Source organism: Epinephelus lanceolatus, chromosome 4, assembly GCF_041903045.1.
Source record: "Epinephelus lanceolatus isolate andai-2023 chromosome 4, ASM4190304v1, whole genome shotgun sequence".
Taxonomy (NCBI): Eukaryota; Metazoa; Chordata; class Actinopteri; order Perciformes; family Serranidae; genus Epinephelus; species Epinephelus lanceolatus.
Window position 1 is genome coordinate 27,715,214 of NC_135737.1, and position 18,459 is coordinate 27,733,672.

Genomic DNA, 18,459 nt, shown 5'->3' on the forward strand with positions numbered 1-18,459 from the left:
TTGTTAGCTCCGGTTCACCTTTGGTTCTTTGTGTACAGTTTTTCCATTTGAGTGCATCTGTAAGTTTTTTTAATTACCTGGTGCACAGGTGGTACAAGTGGACTGCCCAGATGAAGACTGAAAAGTGCCAGGGCTGCAGATGGCCGGCTCAGCACTACCACCTGGGCACATATGGCCAGGCGGGCACTGATATTCTGCAACACAATCAGATAAAGAAAAGTTCAAACTGTCATCTGATCCCTCCCTGTTTACAATGAGAACAAGAGTGGTGTGAATAAAGAATATTGTACTAATATGATATATAATTTAAAGTGACAGATCACCCAAATATCAAAAACACATATTTTTCCTCTTACCTGTAGTGCTATTAATCAGTCTAGTTGAGCGTTGGAGGTGTTGGCCATAGAGCTGTCTGCCTACTCTCCAACATAATGTAATTAGATGGCATTCGGCTTGTGGTGCTCGTGGAGCCAAAAAAACAAAACAAAACAAAAAAACAATAACCATGACCCAGTTACTCAAAGTAATCTACAAACTTTGTTGTGAGCAAAGGATAAACTTCTCCTAGCACCACTAAGCTAACTAATGTTACAGCTCAACCAAGGAGTATGCCAGTAATGTTTACATCTCGCGCTCCCATCTGTGAGTAGATGCACGCTTCCTTCTGCCGGGTCACACAGGTTTAGTTCAAGTACTTCCATTATATTGGAAAGGAGGCAGACACCTCTACGGCTGATATCTCCAACACTCGGCAACTCACACCAAAACAATCTAAACTGAAAAATAGCGCTACAGGTAAGGTACAGGTAATGATAGGTTCACACTAGACGACATTTTTGTCTTTTTCGGCAGTCACTATGTCGATTGTGGGGTCATAAAATTGTGCCGTGACTTGGCCAATAGACATGACAGACTACACGATGGTCCACGACCAATCATCCCTGGTTGTCTTTCACGACGTGTGTGATGTCATCAGGTTATTCTTGTCCTATTTCTATTACTATCACTATTATTTCAGTCACTGTGTCTGTTCATGCGCAACCGGAATGTTGTTGTAGTTGTTAAAGGAGCTAAGTCTACTACTAGCTACTGAGGTATTTGACCTGGGTTGACGCGCCTGTTGCTGGACACGCTACGCTACCTTCCCATCCAAATGCTAAATCAGAGTCCATGAAGCTTCTTGGGTTGCATCACCGTAATATTTATTCCACGTGTGTATAGCAAAGTCCATCTGAGACATCCACATTTATCATTCAGTACAAAACAAACAAAACTGTAGTGTTCCGCGCCATTGCGGTCAAAAACCATTTGCCCTTCCGGGCCAAACACCTGTGTCGTTTATTACACCTGCTGACCATAGTGAGGTCACATCCTAAATACCTGAACTCACCAAGTGACAGTACAGTGCCCCCCAATGCCCACACAGTGAATTACACAGTTAAATGCAAAACCTCCCAATAACATATTTGGCTCCTATAGTAGTAATGTAAAAAGTGCCACCAGATGGCAGGAGCTACATTTGAATTACCTCATGCAAACATACAAGTCACTGAATCCTCCACAACAAGTTCCTGCAAATGTTTCACAATAAAAGCCTGTTTAGAAAATAAAGGGAATCTCCTAACTGAAATTATAAGGGGCTTTTAATTTTAAACTGGTACAGGAAGTGTTGAGTTTGAAATGACGGTGCGGTGCATTAACGCTAACAGGGCAAACGGGAGCGCATCAAAAGTAAAAACATAAAAATACAGAGAGAATAATGAATAAAGGCCCATTTCTAATGTGGTCTGTTTCACATGAAGCTGGTAGCCTCTGCAGTTGTGGTAAGTAAAAGCCCTGCCACTATTTTTTAATTTCATTACTTAACATCCCTCTTCATTTTGAAGAAATTAAATTCTTTGCTAGCCTGATGCTAATGGCAGTACTTGCTTAAGTGCCTCTGCTGTTTCATGCCATCAATTTTCCTTTTTACTTTCTCGTGAGAACATCCCTGGAGGATATATCAAAAACGCTGCAGTGTTGTTGTCATACAGTTGTCCACCACAGCAGATCGCTCGTTTCTATTGGTCAAAATGACAGCCGTGACGAGAGAAGTCGTGAATGACAGAAAGAAAGTCAAACATGCTAAACTCTCTGTCAGGATGTTGCGAGGCATCCCAGACGTAGTGTCAGTTGTTGTCTACTATGACATGCCACACTAGATATAACAATGTATTATCGTGCATGACACTCATTGTCGTTCGTGATCCAAGCCAATACCATACGACACTGTGTCGGGCTATAATCAGGCTAATAACGTGTAGTATAAAACCCAGCATAAGGAAAAATATGCATTTTTGATTTTGGGTGAACTGCCCCTTTAAAATACATTTATGTGGCAGTTGTCCATGAAAGAAAGCATGGTTGCTGTATTTCATCATGCCCAGTGTGGTACCATGGAAACAAAGCAATGAAGAACAGAGTGACTCTTAGCAGTGTTCGTCCTGTATGAAAATCCCGTGGGAAGCAAAGAGAAGCGAAAGCAGGCTCAGCAGCAGGTGCCCTGACTCTGACAGCAACGAGCTGAAGACTCTTTATAGGTTCTGGGCCATTTCATGCTCAAATTAGTGAAAACTCTTCTCAATGAAAGGAAAAAGGGGGTCGAGGATGCCTTTCAAAGAATATCTCGGTGTGCGAGTAACATAAGAGGTGAAGGATAGCACATCGGAGACATAGAATCACCTCCATGGTGCATATAGAGTACGACATGTTAGGTAATTGATGAGTTCTGCTACATAGCCACAGAATCAGTTACTACACCTGCTACAGAACGGCTACGTTTAGAGAGCAGACATAAACAATGCAAACACCTCATGGAAGACACTTTAAAGTAACCTATTACAGTTAGAATAATATGTCAAAGACAACTTTCTTGTAAGTTATGTTCAAACTAACTGCATCATCACAAAGGAAGAGCAGTGACAAGATGACAACAGAGATAGGACATAGGGCTCCTCTCATTTCTCTACTTTGTGCCTGCTTGTCTCCTCATAGCTGCGTCCTCCTGCCTGTGATCTGGAGATCAATCTCAGCGTGCCGTCTCAGCGGATGTCTAAAATCTTAACATGCACCTTGAAGAGAGAGGAGCAAGGGGAGGGAAGGGGAGGCTTGCCAGAGGAGCTATGAACAAGGATACACAGCTGTGTCCTTTGCGTAAGTCTTTTTGGCACCCGTGATGTATAAAAGAGGCATGACAAACAGCTGCCATGTTGTGAACTGAATTCAAAGTAAATATTTAAGTTGACATGAACAGTGTTCTGCTCATCTGACAGAGATATGAAAATACAGCTATAACAAAACAATGGGTAGATGATGCAGCTGTGCCACACGTCATATTCAATTGACGTTGCTTTAAAATGACAGCTCCAAAGCACGTATGCATCATTTTGTGAAATGTCTGTTGCCTCAGCTTCTCTCTCTTCGTGTCTTTTCCTTGCCTCCTTTTCTTGCATCTTAAGTGAGAGGGACTAAGACACAAGGAAAGGAGGCAAAGAAAGAAATCGAGCAGGTACAAATGGACAAACGAGAAGGGAGTATAGTTGCTATCCAATGAAAACCATGCATCTTCAATGTTTGTCATTTTTATTTTTCAACTGTCCAACTTCTTAGGTTTAATAAACAACTAGTCCATACCCACTGAGTGCACAGTTGCCCACGTACAGTTTCACATGGTGTGTGTTTGGGATACAGGTCATAGGAAATTGCAGATTAAATAGTCAACTGAACCCATTAAGAAGAGCAATGTATTCAGACAGAGTTTTTGTGAATTTGATAGTACGATTTCTTTATTGAAAGTACAGTGGTACCGCTGCCAATAGTGGGATGGTTAGTGGGCTAAAACTGTACATTAGTAGTTGAGGTAGCACGTTGAAAAGCAGATAGTTAAAGTGTTTATATGTTGTACTGACTTAAAAGTGGGGCGCACTGGTAGAATGACTGACTGACAGTTTCCATGATTATGTACAGCATACCATGCCATGACTTAGTCATACCAAAAATTAGGAAAGGAAAAAACATTTGGCCACAGGGTGAGCCACAGCGATCAGTTGCATTTTAGCCATTTTTAAGCATTTTTCTGTTGTTATAGCGCCACCCAATTGCCAGTTAGAGTTAAATTTCTCCAGTCACCTTGAGGCATCCTGTTCTACATATCTACCAAGTTTAGTAAAAATCGATATGGCGATTAGGCCTAGATAAGAAATTAGCTCTCTAGCACCCCCATTTTGTTTGATGGGGTCAATAATGGAGGGGTCCCCTCAGATTATGTGTGGTCATATGCCTACAAAGTTGCGTGGTGATTGGTGAAACCCTTGAGATGTTATACACCTTTATGTGATGAGCCACGCCCTCCGCAATAGTCATTGCCTTATAGAAGCTCAGTTTTAGTAAGTTTTCCAACTTTTGCCAAGAGGGAACTTTAGATATTGGTCCCTAGATTATGTTCACTGAGCTTCATGCAGATTGATCAAACTTCCTAGGAAGAGATCGATTTGAAGTGCTTTTCAAAAAATTCAAAATGGCGGAAAATCTATATAACCGGAAGTTATGGGTTCCTGAGGCAAATTTGTTCCTCATGAGGAGAGGCATCACTGTGCAAAGTTTCATGTCTCTATGACATACGGGGCATGAGATATGCCCATTCAAAGTTTGCAATTTCAATCGGTTGCTATAGCGCTCCCCTTTGGCCAATTGATGTAATATTGCTTCATTCGCATCCTCCCATTGTCAGTTAGGAGAAAAACGTGGAACAGACACACACACACACATACACACACACACACACACACACACACACAGACAGACAGAGTTTTCGTCATTATATAGTAAGACTAACGGATTAACAGAAAATGCTTTGTCACAAGTGTTTTTTCCAGGCCAATGTTTCTGAGATACATGGATGTCACAGGATAAAATGTAACCTGATATCACAGTTGTGATTTGATTCATGTTACTTCAAAGTACAATCATTTTTGCATACAGTATTTTGTCCATCCATCATTCATATGTGACACTACTTTTTACAGTGAGTAAAGTCAGAAAAGCTTGGTCCCCTGAGCCAACCTTTTCATGTGAGCATAACTATTTGTAAACCACACTTACTGTACGAGATCATTCATTGCGTTAGTAATAAAGTACAAGAAAACTATGAGGTGCAAAGACTACCATGTTTAAACCTGAGCTGACCCCTGATGATGTGCACTGTACCTGGCTGATGTCCAGACACTGATCCTGTTGGACAGTACCACCCCGGGGGACAGAGGAGGTCAGCAGAGGTCTGAGCCCACGAGGGGCAGTAAAAACCCGGGTAACAAGCTTCACAGTCAGCCTCCGACTCCGCTGCAGACCTCCCCAAGAAAGTGCCTACATGGAGGAGACAAATTATCATGTGGGTAAAAATAACTTCCACTCTACTTCTTTTATCTCTCTCTCTCTCCCTCTCTCTCTTTCTCTCTCTCCCTTTCTCTCTCTCTCTCTCTCTTTCTCTCTCTCTTACACGCACATATAAAGAGAGAAAGGGAAATAGCATGGCATAATAGTGTCATATATGCACACCGTAGATGGCTCCATTTTTTCACTTGGTTAAGTAGCTAGCTGACCATTATGACAGTTTTATTGGGCTCCCATTAGGTTTTACAACCTCCTCTAAAGTTCTGGATACATTGAGCCATTACATTGTACCTCTGGGGGCTTACTGGCACTGTATTCTACCTTTGGAGGCAGTGTTATAAAAAGAAAGCGGTCCGACACATGGCTCACTCAGTGAAATGGAAGGAAACTTATATGGATGTGTTGGTTTTCTACCTGGAGGACAGGGCCTTGGCTTTGCACTCCCTTTAGGACAATAGTGGCCTGCAGGACACACACCACCATGGAATTGACCCAGGGTTGAATTGCCAGGAAGTGGGGATGGTGATGTGGTATCTCCTGTAACTGAAACAATAGACCTTTATTGGATGTCATTACTCATTAGGTTAGTGAGTGAACCAAAAGGCCAGGGCCATTTTCCTCAATCCCAGGGAGAGAAATACTACTGAGATGAAGCAGTGGGCATTGGTAAATGTTCTGTGGAGACCTCTGCCGCACTGTGGAGTCAAAGGTCATGGAAATGTTAAATAAAAATAGAAGAGCATTGAGAGGAAATGCTGCACGGCACAGTATTTTTCAAGTTCATTGAAGATGACCCTTTTTTATATTACGAATACTATTTCCAGAATAACCAGTTGTGCATTCTGCCCTGCATTTATTTAACACTACATAAAGCGTGACAAGAATCAGCCTGTTACCTGTGGTATTACCCAAAGGTGTGGCCATTCTGGATCCCTCTCGGCAGTAGAAGCCTGGGTTGCAGAGCCCAGATGGGGAGGAGATGCCAACCTCAGCGCAGTAATGGCCGGGCAAACAGGACTGACATACTTCTACAGAAACTGCACCTGGAACAACAATAATACAATTCATATGTTTGGTCTGAATGATGAAAATGACAATTTGGGTCAAGTGAGATAATTCCACTTGAAGTGTTTTCAGTAATTGTTTTCTGATGAAGGAGGGTGGGAAATTCTTTCACTGATTACAAAATTTCACACTATACTTCACACTAAAGTCCATTATGTTCAAATGTCACCAACAATGCGTAATTATATAGTGTTTTCTGTCACCGTCTATGGAGCTGAAGGTGCCTGCAGGGCAGGGAACCATATAGCTGGTACCCTCAGGGCAATAGGACCCTGCAGAGCAGCGGCCTCCTGTTGGGCCCTCCTCTGGCTGGGCAGAAACAGAACCTTGGATACAGAGGTAACTAGGGGCAGCAAGATGATGAAGACAGAGACAATGAGGACGGGGATATGGGATGCAGGAAGTGATAGATGAGAAAAACAGAGGAGGACAGAGCATAAGGGAGGTTTAATTATAGACCAGAGAGACAGAATTAAACAGAAACAGGGTGTCATGTCTTTTATAGTCTATCTGTGAACATGATGAAGTATGTGTTCAGCTTGCTCATGTTTACCCAGGAGTGCAGGCCCCAGTGGGAGCAGCCAGTCCAGAGGAACTGCAATATCTCCCTGGAGGGCAGAGCTCACAGCCCGACTTATTGGACAACCCCATCTGCCTGCCGAAGGCACCAGCTGGGCATGGGAATGCTACACCAGCCTGCGTTCCTGTAGATAAATAGCGTATAATATCTACAGATGGTCCCAAACTAAACATCACAGAACAGTTTGTGAAGGCCGTCCTTATTTTGATTATGCTCTATAATGGCCATTTGCATAATTGGAAAGCCATTTACTGTTACAGCCACTTAATCAGGAGTACACACAAAACAAGAGCAATTTTCAACAATGTTTTGCGTGTAACACAGCACATTTTTAGCCAGTTAATCAACCTCACTGAGCCTGCAGCATCACTTGTGTCCCATATATCTGATAACACGATCTAGTAACAGTTTGCATTTGTCATGAATGTGTTAGAAAAGCTGCACTATCGTATCCTACCTGGTGGGCAGTAGTGTCCTTTAGGACACAGCGTGGGAGTGTGAGTACCAGACACATGCCCTGTGTCAGCATCCACCGAGCCAGCACAATAAAATCCTGCTGGACATTTAACACACTCTGCCTGTGGAGGGGTACATTACGCACATAATTCTTTTCTGCACAGTACAAATACAAAATTATGACTACAGATGTTCATGAATATCAACAGACATTTCGATCCTTGTGTCGAAGATGATAAAAGCGAAACTATGAACAATATTCAGTGCACACAGATGTTGACAGTGCTTTCAGGAGAGGCTTAACTAACCCATGATTTACAAGTCTAATACAGTGAGTCAATAGTGCTCTTTTAGATATGGTTTTATAGTTAAACATATTTTGCAGTCCAGTTACTGCAGGTTATTCTAATTGCATTCATTCTGCATGTTGCCTGTGGCACTGTGGGATATATCATCATATCATCCCCATTACCTGCCCAGGTAAATCCTGGTAGGTCCCTAACATGCAGGGCACCTGTCTATCAGACCCAGGTGGGCACATGTTTCCAGGTGAGCAGGGTATAGAGGTCTGCAGGCTGCTGTTTCCTCTGCCTGGGCAGTAAGAGCCAGCTGGACAGATATGAGAAGGGAAAGAGAGCCCTCTGGTGACACACAGGAAACCTACAAAACAAAAGGGAACACTGCTGAGCAGCTGCGCACACTGTGTGAAGGGATTATCCCCCAATAAATCAAGTTATGTAATGAAAGCTTTATCTTCCGGCAGATAAAAGACACAATTAAACTATAATGCGCGCAACGTAAATTAGTTCCAACCTGGAGGACAAGGCAGGCAGTCGGAGAGATAACTGTTTCTGGTTTTGTTGCTGTAGTGTCCAACGGGACAGGGCAGTGGTGCTGAGGAGCCCTCGGGACAGTAATGACCTTCAGGACATCTGTCACCTGTCATCCCTCCATCCTCTGGTGTGGGCGACCAGGCCCCAGAGAGGCAGTAGTACCCTGCACCACACTGGCCTGACGCAACACCCTTCCCAGGGGACGCACAGAAGGAGCCTAGTTTGATGGAAATAAAGAGTGAAACTGAGTGGAATGGTTAATTACCCTGAATTACCCTGCAAAACAGAAAATGTAGAACAAGCACTGCATATTATATTAATCCCAGCTGTGGTGTTGCATTTGTTTGATGATTTTGCTGCTTGTGATTACAGCTGCTTTTTGAAGTTCACTTATTTTGTTAATGTAGTGTTTAATAACCATTTACAATCAAGGTCGCGCTAAACTCTGAGTTAAGTAATTGACCTTAAGGACACTCATGATTATTAGCAGTAAATGGAGTGTGACCTGGAGGGCAGGGCATGCAGTCCTTGGGTTGTGCCATGCGAGTGTGGGGGTTGAGAGATCCAGCTGGACACGGGTACTGATGTTTGGACCAGGTCCCAGATGGGCAGTAATGACCCACTGGACACTCATAAGTCCTCGACAGGGAGCCATTACGTCTGCCAGGACAATAAAAACTATCCAGACAAAACAAGGATGGAATAATTTAGTGCTTGGCTGCTGATGGTGGCCATGAGGCATCAATATGCATGTCTGTGTGTGTATGTATGCAAAGCCAGGGGGCAAATTTCAACATGTGCTGTATGTAGATTCACTTACTTTGCTTATATGTGTCTACATGTTTACAGTGTAAAGTGACTGTGTGCGGTTGATAAGCGAGTTTACCCCTGGGGACAGGTGCTGCAACTGGCTCTGCCATCTTCTGTACTGATGGTTCCCGCGGGGCACTGCTGAGGAGCCACAGAGCCCTCAGAACAGTAATAACCTGGTTGTGTGAAGGCAAGAGTCATGGAAGAGACGCACACTCAAATGCACACAGAGCCATCCACAGGGAACAGAGTTTGATTTCCAGTGTCAACAGAGCAGCTACTTATGTTTAGCCCTATTAAATAGAAAGAAGGTTTTGTTTACCTTTCCACCAAGCTAGCTCTGGGCTTATGTGAATATTCAATTTAAGTGTGTGCTTCACATTTTGTTTTGTATTCCATATAATGCTTTGCAAACCTTTTTGCTGCCGTTTCCTGTATAAAAAGTAGCAACATGATTATATTATCCCCGTGTTGGGTTTTTTTTTGTGCATTTTCTTTTGATGGTTTATAAATGAGATAAAGATTCTGAGAGATCTCATCACCTTTTGGGCACGGTCCTCCCTGGCTGTCTCTCAGAGGAGGGTCAGGGCGGTCTGCACCACCAAGACAGAAGAAACCCTCCCAGCATTGTCCTGAAGGTGCTGAGAGCCCCGCAGCGTCACAGTAGTAACCAGGGAGACACGGCTGGCAATCCTCCTAAGAGAGGAAATAAGAGAGACAAAAAGAGACGGAGGAAGAGGGAGAAACAGAGAGGAGGAGGGGGGGCTGTGAGAAAATGGAAAAAGAGAGAGTGCCCCATTGCAGCATTGATTTGGGATTAGATATTGATTGGCTGTCACAATGAAAGACAGAGAAAGCAATGTAAGTTACTGGATATACTGTGATGGTGTACTGTAGCAGGACTGTGAAACATTTTATTTCATGAAGTTGCTTTTCATTAAATCTTGGTCGGTCAATCAAGACAAACAGGGCCAAGCCAGTTATGTGACCGGCTGTTGCTTCGATCTGAATGAATATATACCATATTTTGTCTGCATTTATATTCATATGATTATATAATTTGAGTCTCATGAATCACAAAATGTTATAAGAACATTTAGTGGTTGGATGTTTGGAAAATTACTAAACAAAATTTGACATTTCCAAGCAAAATGACATCGTGCTGTAACTTTGAGGAGAAAGACTCGTTCAATCATCGGTCAAGGAGACATGTGAGTGTGATACTGAGTCAAAGCAACCTTGGAGACTAATTTGGTGAGATTAGAGAACGTTCCACGTGGACAGGGCAGAGGATGGACGGTGGCCTGGGGGCAGTAATGACCAGCAGGACATGGCCCTCCCTCTTCTGGTGAGAGACACAGAGAACACCGCTGCTGTTTGTCAACTGTCTCAAAATAGAAATACTGATGGAGAACCACTGCCTCAGATAATTACAAGGCTGACAACTTAACTAAATGTGGTATTAACTTACTATACTATACTGTATTTCCTAAAGTACATGATAAAGATGTTTGCTTACCTGCAGCCTCTGACAAAGGTTGTGGAGAAGTGTTTCCGTATGAGCAGTAATATCCTTCCTGACATGGTCCAGTGACAGCTGTGCCATTTCTGGAAGAGCAGTAATGACCGCCGTCACACTGCTTGCACTGAGTGACAGACCAGTAGCCAGGATCAGGACCGTAAGTTCCCTCTGGACAGCCTCTCAAGTCGAATCCAGTCCCTTCAGGGCAGTAAAAGCCTGCAGGCCGCAGAGCAGACAGAAGGAAATGCATAAATATGAAGGATGCAAAAACATATAAGCTTTTATCACGAGTCATTGTTTGTTTCAGTTCTTTGGTGAATATTTTGCTTGATAATTTATATTTAATTCATTAGCATAAAACTGACAGTATACTTTTAAGGTTTTAAGGGCATACAAATCAGCAAGCCACACACCTGCAGGACATAAGTAAAGCGAGCCAGACACACAGTACCAGCCTGGCACACAGGGCTCACACTGAGTAGCATGTGTAACAGCAACATATGTCCCCGGATCACAGGGCACAGGTTGAATAGCTCCCTCTGGGCAGTAGTAACCCTCAGGACAAGGTCCCCCTGTAATTCCATTAGTAGGGGTGGAAGTGACGGCTCCCTTCACACAGTAATATCTGCATACAAAATATGAGAGCAAGAAAACGCTAAAGCAGGATGAAACCACCATTTTGTGTACATTTTATATAACAACAAGGACAATATTTATTAAGGTCATTGGAGTCTGGTCTACCCCCCACTGCAGGGTCCACTAGGTTTAGTAAGGCCGGCAGAGTCGCAGTAAAATCCCCCCAGACAGGGTTTGCAGTCCTCCTGGTTACGCAAGCCTGAGCTGTTTGACCAGCTTCCTTCAGGGCATGCCACCGGAGCTGTGGTGCCTGTGAAGACATCACAAACACCAACTCACAATTCAACTCTGGTAAACAGAGGAGTATGCAGAAAACTACTAAAAATAGCAGGAACAATGCAGTTATTGGGTTCATCAATGCAATATACTGTAACCATTTTTTGCACACTGTAAGCAGAAGTTTAGCGCAACTAAATAAGTGAGACAATCAAGCTACCCAGAAGAAAGGCAGAGTTTACCCTACAGTAGCAATTTTAAAGCATGGGTCAGTGCCCCAGGTCAGAGAGAACAAGTGTACAAATTAATTTGAAGAAAACTGTATCAGAAGTTACGAGATAAATGTTGTCAGCACTCCCCGTAGGCCACCAAATGGTAATTAGCATGAATAAAACATTGTAGCCCTGGAATATAATGGGGTAGAATGTTAATAGCCTCACACAGTATAAATTTGGTTACATTAGCCTATAAAACAAGCTGCATCAGCGTTGGATTACGATTATTATTAAAACCACTATTTGTGGAAAATGTGGACCCCCTGCAACTTGATACATTTCAGGCATTAAAACTATAGTGGCACTGAAGCAGCTGCTGGCTGATTGTTTATTTAAGGAGGACAAGCCAGTAACCTGAGGGGCAGTATTGACCAGGTGGACACAGGGAACCAGAGAATCCGTCAAGTGGGCTGGGAGAAGATGCTCCCTCTCTGCACCAATAACCAGCGTTGCATGGTCCTGTAGAAAGACAAATATCACAATACATAAAGGGTCAAAGTAATCAGATACAGCTTCGGCTCCACAGCACAAGCTAAAGAGTACAATATCTGGTTTTAACAGCAATATCTCAAACCTTGGCAAATACAATTAATCCAAACCTACCAGCTCCAGTGTTAAAAACTGCACATTTAAATATTCAAAACTGGGAAAGCCCACTGCAAACCTTACAGAAACCCCTGAAATAGCTTATAACAACACATAATGAACAACAAAAGATGACCCAGGAAGATCATTTGTTGGAAATACAATAAATTGTTTCAAGTACAGTTTGGACATACATGAAAAATTTTGAATATTAATTTCCACATCAGGCACAATCATTGAAAATTTTCTTTTTAATTAATGGTTTTTCCATCATCACATATGCAGCAATACCAACTGCCCGGGCCTCCGTCAGGGGGGTACAAACTCTGGCCCAGACTCTGGCCCAAGTCCTGGGGGGAGGCTACAGAGGTCTATGGTTGACCCCTTTTGTTTATATTCCAGTATCGTGTGGACTTTGTTTTGAGGTTTCTGTTTGTGTTTTTCCTTGTTTTATGTTATTCCTTTTTTTTTTATGTTATTCATTCATTCAATTTTGTAGATTCTCTCCTCACGTGTCATGTCTGGTTTTACTTCCTGTCATTGTGTGTTTTCCCGCCTGTTTTCTGTCACACCTGTCTTCCACCAATCTCGTTAGTCCCTCCCTGTTCCCAGAGTCTTCCCTTCACACCTGTTCTGTATTAGTCTTTTTTGCTCCACCCTGGTATTCCCCACCACACCCCTGTTGTCAGCCAATCCCCATTTCCCTCCTTAAGACGCTGTCCTCCGACTCCAGCTGTATCTCGTTCTTGTGATTAGTTTTCTGTGTTTCCCTTTGTTCCTTGTCAGTTTGTCTGCATTCATCCCCATGTTCTTGCTGTCCCCATGTTCTTGCTGTTGTTTCCTGCTCTGTTTCATGCTTGGTGTCTTTTGTTCAGTTTTTGGATTTTTTAACCCCAGTTCACTGTATTATCCTGGTTGGTGTTCTGTTTTAGTTTTGGTTCTTCTTCCATTTGGACTTTCAGTTACCTGCCTGTTTTGGATGTTTTTTATCAGCTTTATTAGAGCTTGCTTTTATTAAACCTCAAACCTGCCTATTGCTCTGCATTTGGGTCCTTCCTGAACTGATTCATGACAAAATTACTGTCCAAAAAAGTGTGTTTGGAAAAAGAAAAGGAAAACAAATGAAGAATACGCTCTCCCACCTGCTGGCTCTGACAGTCCCACAAAAGGACAGTACCGTCCAGCAACACATGGCATGCAGCCTGTGAGGCTGGTAGTGCGCTGTCTCGGGTTGAAGGAGCCTATGGGGCAGGGATGTTGGTTGGGCAGGGCTGTACCTGCAGGGCAGTAGTGTCCTTTAGGGCAAGGCCTCAGAAAAGAGACATTGGTTGGTGTCGAATCACAGTAGTAACCTTGAAAGAAGAGAAATGCATAGCTTTAAATAAAACACTTGCTGGGGGGTTAAGAGCTGTTTTCATTACATCCAGTTTAGCAACACAGAAATGGCACAAGGCTAAACAAGTGTTTAAAAAAGAAAAGGACTAAATATGCTATGCTAGAGTAATCAGTGCTCCTACCTGCCTCACAGACAGTGCAAGCTGCCTGTTTCTCTCTGTCCTGATAGGTTCCTGATGGACAGGGCTCTGGAGCTGCACTACCCTGTGAGCAAAAGTGACCTTGAGGACATGGTAGAGCTGTAGGCACAGTCTGACCAGGCGGGCACCAATAGCCTGTCAAGGTGACAAGAGACACCAGTACAGTGTGAAAGAATGGAAACTGGGGTGGAGCCGAACAAATAATGTGTCAAATACACATATCTTTATGAAACAGGCAACTACCAAAAATGTACTGACAGGAACAGTGTGTAGGATTTAGGGGGAATTAGTGGCATCTAGTGGGGAGGATTACAGACTGCAACCTGCTGAAACTTCTCCAGGGGCGGTGAAGTATCTCCAGAGGTGTCTTCTTCTCCAAAACAAACAGACCAGGTGGTTACAAACAAGTTACAAATCAGTGTTTGTCCTACACTGTGTGGCACATCGCAGGTGGGCTGCTTGCCCAGTATCTGCTAATATGTGCTCACCTTATTTCTGACCCAGATGTTCAGGGGGTTTTACTAGGAGCTGAGTTATCCACAGAGGTCTCTTCCTCTCCAAAACAAACAGACACCGTGACTCAAACCAGTAAAAGCACTGAATAAAGCAGCTTCAAATGAACTATAGTGGCTGACAGCTAAAGGGCCCATCTAGAGCCAGTGTTTGGTTTCTCTGTTCTGGACTACCGTAGAAACATAGTGCTGCAACACGGTGATCTCCGTGGACAAAGACCCACTTCCAATGTAGATATAAACGTGTCATTCCAAGGTAACGAAAACACAACAATTCTTATTTCAAGCGATTATACATTAAATAAAACATACTTATTATATTTAATTTCTGCCAATATATCCTCCTAAATCCTGCACACTGAACCTCTAACTTTATGGACTGACCTTGGCTGCAGGGTCCAGTCGGCGCCTTGAGACCTGCTTCTTTGCAGTAGAAACCTGCAGTACAAGGCTGACAGCCAGCTTCACTAGTCAGACCTGGCACTTGGGAGAAAGTACCCGCTGGACACAACTCTGGCTCTCCTGAGCCCTCAACTGTAGAGAGAAAGCAGTCATTCATTCAGCCATTCACTTTACATTTACATGCCAATACCTATTCTGGGCTGTAGGGCACAAAAGCTTTCTCCCAGGACACATCAAGCAGAAAGTGTGGAGACACCCTACACAGGTCAACAGTTTATCGGCAAGATAACAAAAATAGACACAAGATGACTCACACTTATATCCATGGCTAATTTAGTGTGTCCTGTCTATCTGAGTCATCGCCACAGCTACTTTAGAGTCTCTAGTCCACCTAATTTGCATGTCTTTGGGCTATGGGAAGAGATTGGAGAAGCATAACAAAACCCCAATGTTAAAGGCTGGGACCTTTTTGCTATAAAAAAAGAATTTCAATCAATGCCAAAGACTTTACTGATTATTATTCGTCTATGATGCACCATGACACCAACAGCTCATATATGGTGCATGTTATGGATAAGTACGTTTTTTCTTCATAAATATAAATATCAAAATTAAGCATTATGCCAAACATCTGTGGACACCATGCACTGTCCATTTCACCAAGCACTTGACGTTCCTTTATTCATAGGCTTAAAAACTTTGTTGGCAAGTTAGTGATAAGACTGTTCTAATGCAGTAAAGCAGGGCTTACCACAGTATGTCCCAGGTGGACAGATGCTGCCTGTTGCTCCATCTGTTGGTCTGGCCTCAGTGGCTCCTCCTGTACAGTAATACCCAGGGAGGCAGGGGCCCATTGGCAGAGCTAAACCTGTGGAGCAACATAAGTACACTTGTTATGTGTATTTTATATACCTTAAAATTTGATGTCTAAGTTGCCTTTTACCCATCTTTTCTCAAAATAACTTAATAAAATCAGTTGGTCTTTGTTTACTTTGCATCAAGCACTTTGGTTGGCTGTTAAACAGGAAAAAGTAATGTCACTGCTAAAATAAGGCAATAAATAACTCTTTCTGTCCCCCTTGAGAACAATGTGTGAATCCAATGTGTGAGCAATATCTGTACTAACAAAAAGGAAATCCAAACCCATAGTTCCACCTCAAAAAACACTTTGATCTCTATCATCACATCACAGAAACACATGTATATTTTTATCTGTTTGTAATAGTTGGTGTAAAATATGGCAAAATGTGTTCAAAATATATTGTAAAATATACCAATGTTTTTGTTGATGGGTAAGACAATGTAATGTAATTCATCATGGAAAATGTGCCTTTCTGTCTTTCAATTACATGTTGCATATATTGCAGTACATTTTTCAACATACGTAAGTTACTGTATGTTTCATCATAATAGATCTGTAAATGTCAAATAGCACTTTTTGCAGGCTGTCTTTTGATTAACGGGGGACGGAGCTTTTGCAATCAGGACCCTGATGTCCTGGAACGACCTGCTCGAGGAAATGAGGCTGTTATAGTCAGTGTTTTCTTTGAGGTACTTTTATTGGAAAGCATGCCCTGATTTTATCTGAGCTGTCTGTGTATATCACTACCATCTTTTTGATTTTTAATTTGTTGTTTGTTATCAGATTGTTATTTTATCATTCACTTTGGTATTTAATCAAACTTTTCTCTTGATGGATGACATTTAATGACATTTTAGTTTATCTTACTGTGTGTTTTATGATACCTGAGATATTGCAGAAGGCTCCAGGCGGACATGGCACCGGCTCTGAGCTACCTAAGGGGCAGTAAAAGCCCACCTGGCAGCGCCCCCCTGTGGACGTAGCTGGACAAAGACAGTTGGCATTTGTGTAATTGTCCAGGTCAAAAGGCTGGGAGTTCCATGCTGCTGACACACAGAACCAACCTGAAAGGAACAGACGCAGCAAGAGACAGAGTGGGAGACAATGAAGATGATGTACTGATGTTGTGACTGCTATTTGTCCCTGTGACACACAAACACTGCTGCTGCTGACACAAAATAGAATCACTGAGACACACTCACATGATGACTTTCTCAGCACAAGGTGAAAAAAGACAAGAGCAGCGCAGAGCAAGGTGAAAGAGATGAGTCATCAATGTGAAAAAAAGCAGGCTTAATAAACCAGGGAGCCACTGTTCTAATATCTGCCTGAGACTTGTGTGCATTAGCTGGTTGGCATATGGAGCCAGGCTGTTTGTATATAACTAAATAATATACAGGGAATTATCTAAAAGCTGCTGCTACTGCCAGAACGCAAGAGTGAAACTGTAAAGAGGGGAGAAGTAAAATAATGACTGATGTGGCTGCTGTCGAGTTGTGATGTTTCGTGCTTTATGTGCACTCTTCCTTTCCTGCCCTCAAGTCTTCCAGACTGCTTTAGACTGGCTCGCCGACCCCTAGAGACAAAAAGGCTGGCACAGAGGACAAAGTCCTGACACTGAGAAACCACACTGTGTGGCTGTGATTGCGTCTTGGGAAGAAAAAAAACAAAGACGCCATTACTGACCAGCCTTGCACTTTCCAGACACTTTTGTCAGCCTCTCCTTCTCACAGTAGTGTCCTGGAGGACAAGGCAGGCAGCTGTCCAGACTCTGAGTCATGGGCTCAGGGTTGTAGTATCCACGAGGACAGGGGAACTGGGTGGCATGCCTTGTACCTACGCACATAATGCAACATGATAAATTGCTACATGCAATGTTGGTGTTTAAAGTACACTGCAATTTTACTTGTATTGTAAAAGCTAAGGGGAGTCATTGATCAAAGCAGAAACAGTCTTTAAGTATAACAAGAAGCTTCTAAAACAGTGTTAGTACTGACAATAAATTAATGAAGAAATGCAACCTACTCCTGCAAAGACATTTGTGTAGGCAGTCGTATATAACTCATGTAACAGACCAGTTTTAGTACAATAGCAATTGTGCACTTAAGCATATTATTTACATAATGCCTGTTGATGCCACTGTGATTATTTTCCATATGGGCTTAATCACAATGTTTGTTTACAATGACTTACAGGAAGAAAATCCCTGTATCATGTACATACAATGTAACCACACTAAGCAACGCTGCCACCTAAAAAAACTGAATGGAACTGAAGCTCTAATCTCAATGCCACCGGACCCCATTGACAAAAATAGTAATTTTACTGCACAGGACATGAGAGTTGCTGATCTACTGCTGCCTTAATCAGTTTGTATGCAAGGTGGAGCAGTGGAAATATTCCAAATATAGCATGCACTTTACCTGACCTACTTTAAGATGAGTCTTTTTAGGTGGCTAAAACATGTTTTGCTGCAGTGCCTGTACATAGCAGTGCATTGCTTGGCTTCTGTGCCGGTAGATTTGGTTTCTACAAGTTTGCCAATATTACATATGTCTGCAACTGAAATCAATCCCCAGTTTTCAACCAGGAAGTGATTACATTTTTTTGTTCGTGCGACATCATGCTGATTACATCTATACTAATGTTTTGTGTACCATTAAATGCCATGAATGCCTTACTTCTGTAAGTGTAAATCTGAGCGGTGGCCAGGAGGCACATCTTCCCAAATATTTAGAAAGTG

General features: G+C 42.7%; 1 protein-coding gene across 1 annotated transcript in view; it reads right to left on the minus strand.

Annotated features, from left to right (window-relative positions):
* The window catches only part of LOC117259208 (uncharacterized), a 70,472-nt gene that overhangs the window by 35,723 nt on the left and 16,290 nt on the right, over window positions 1–18,459 (minus strand). Inside the window, exons 29-51 of the mRNA XM_033630458.2 lie at window positions 17,403–17,552; window positions 16,601–16,780; window positions 15,606–15,722; window positions 14,837–14,986; window positions 13,923–14,075; window positions 13,548–13,757; window positions 12,175–12,279; window positions 11,435–11,579; window positions 11,107–11,318; window positions 10,691–10,909; window positions 10,410–10,516; window positions 9,714–9,867; window positions 9,248–9,347; window positions 8,867–9,039; window positions 8,342–8,578; window positions 8,001–8,188; window positions 7,530–7,650; window positions 7,046–7,196; window positions 6,696–6,835; window positions 6,324–6,470; window positions 5,842–5,970; window positions 5,245–5,400; window positions 78–194 (exon numbers count right to left, since the gene is read on the minus strand). Coding sequence (XP_033486349.2) covers window positions 78–194; window positions 5,245–5,400; window positions 5,842–5,970; window positions 6,324–6,470; window positions 6,696–6,835; window positions 7,046–7,196; window positions 7,530–7,650; window positions 8,001–8,188; window positions 8,342–8,578; window positions 8,867–9,039; window positions 9,248–9,347; window positions 9,714–9,867; window positions 10,410–10,516; window positions 10,691–10,909; window positions 11,107–11,318; window positions 11,435–11,579; window positions 12,175–12,279; window positions 13,548–13,757; window positions 13,923–14,075; window positions 14,837–14,986; window positions 15,606–15,722; window positions 16,601–16,780; window positions 17,403–17,552 — 3,561 coding nt within the window. The remainder of the gene's footprint in view (window positions 1–77; window positions 195–5,244; window positions 5,401–5,841; window positions 5,971–6,323; window positions 6,471–6,695; window positions 6,836–7,045; window positions 7,197–7,529; window positions 7,651–8,000; window positions 8,189–8,341; window positions 8,579–8,866; window positions 9,040–9,247; window positions 9,348–9,713; window positions 9,868–10,409; window positions 10,517–10,690; window positions 10,910–11,106; window positions 11,319–11,434; window positions 11,580–12,174; window positions 12,280–13,547; window positions 13,758–13,922; window positions 14,076–14,836; window positions 14,987–15,605; window positions 15,723–16,600; window positions 16,781–17,402; window positions 17,553–18,459) is intronic.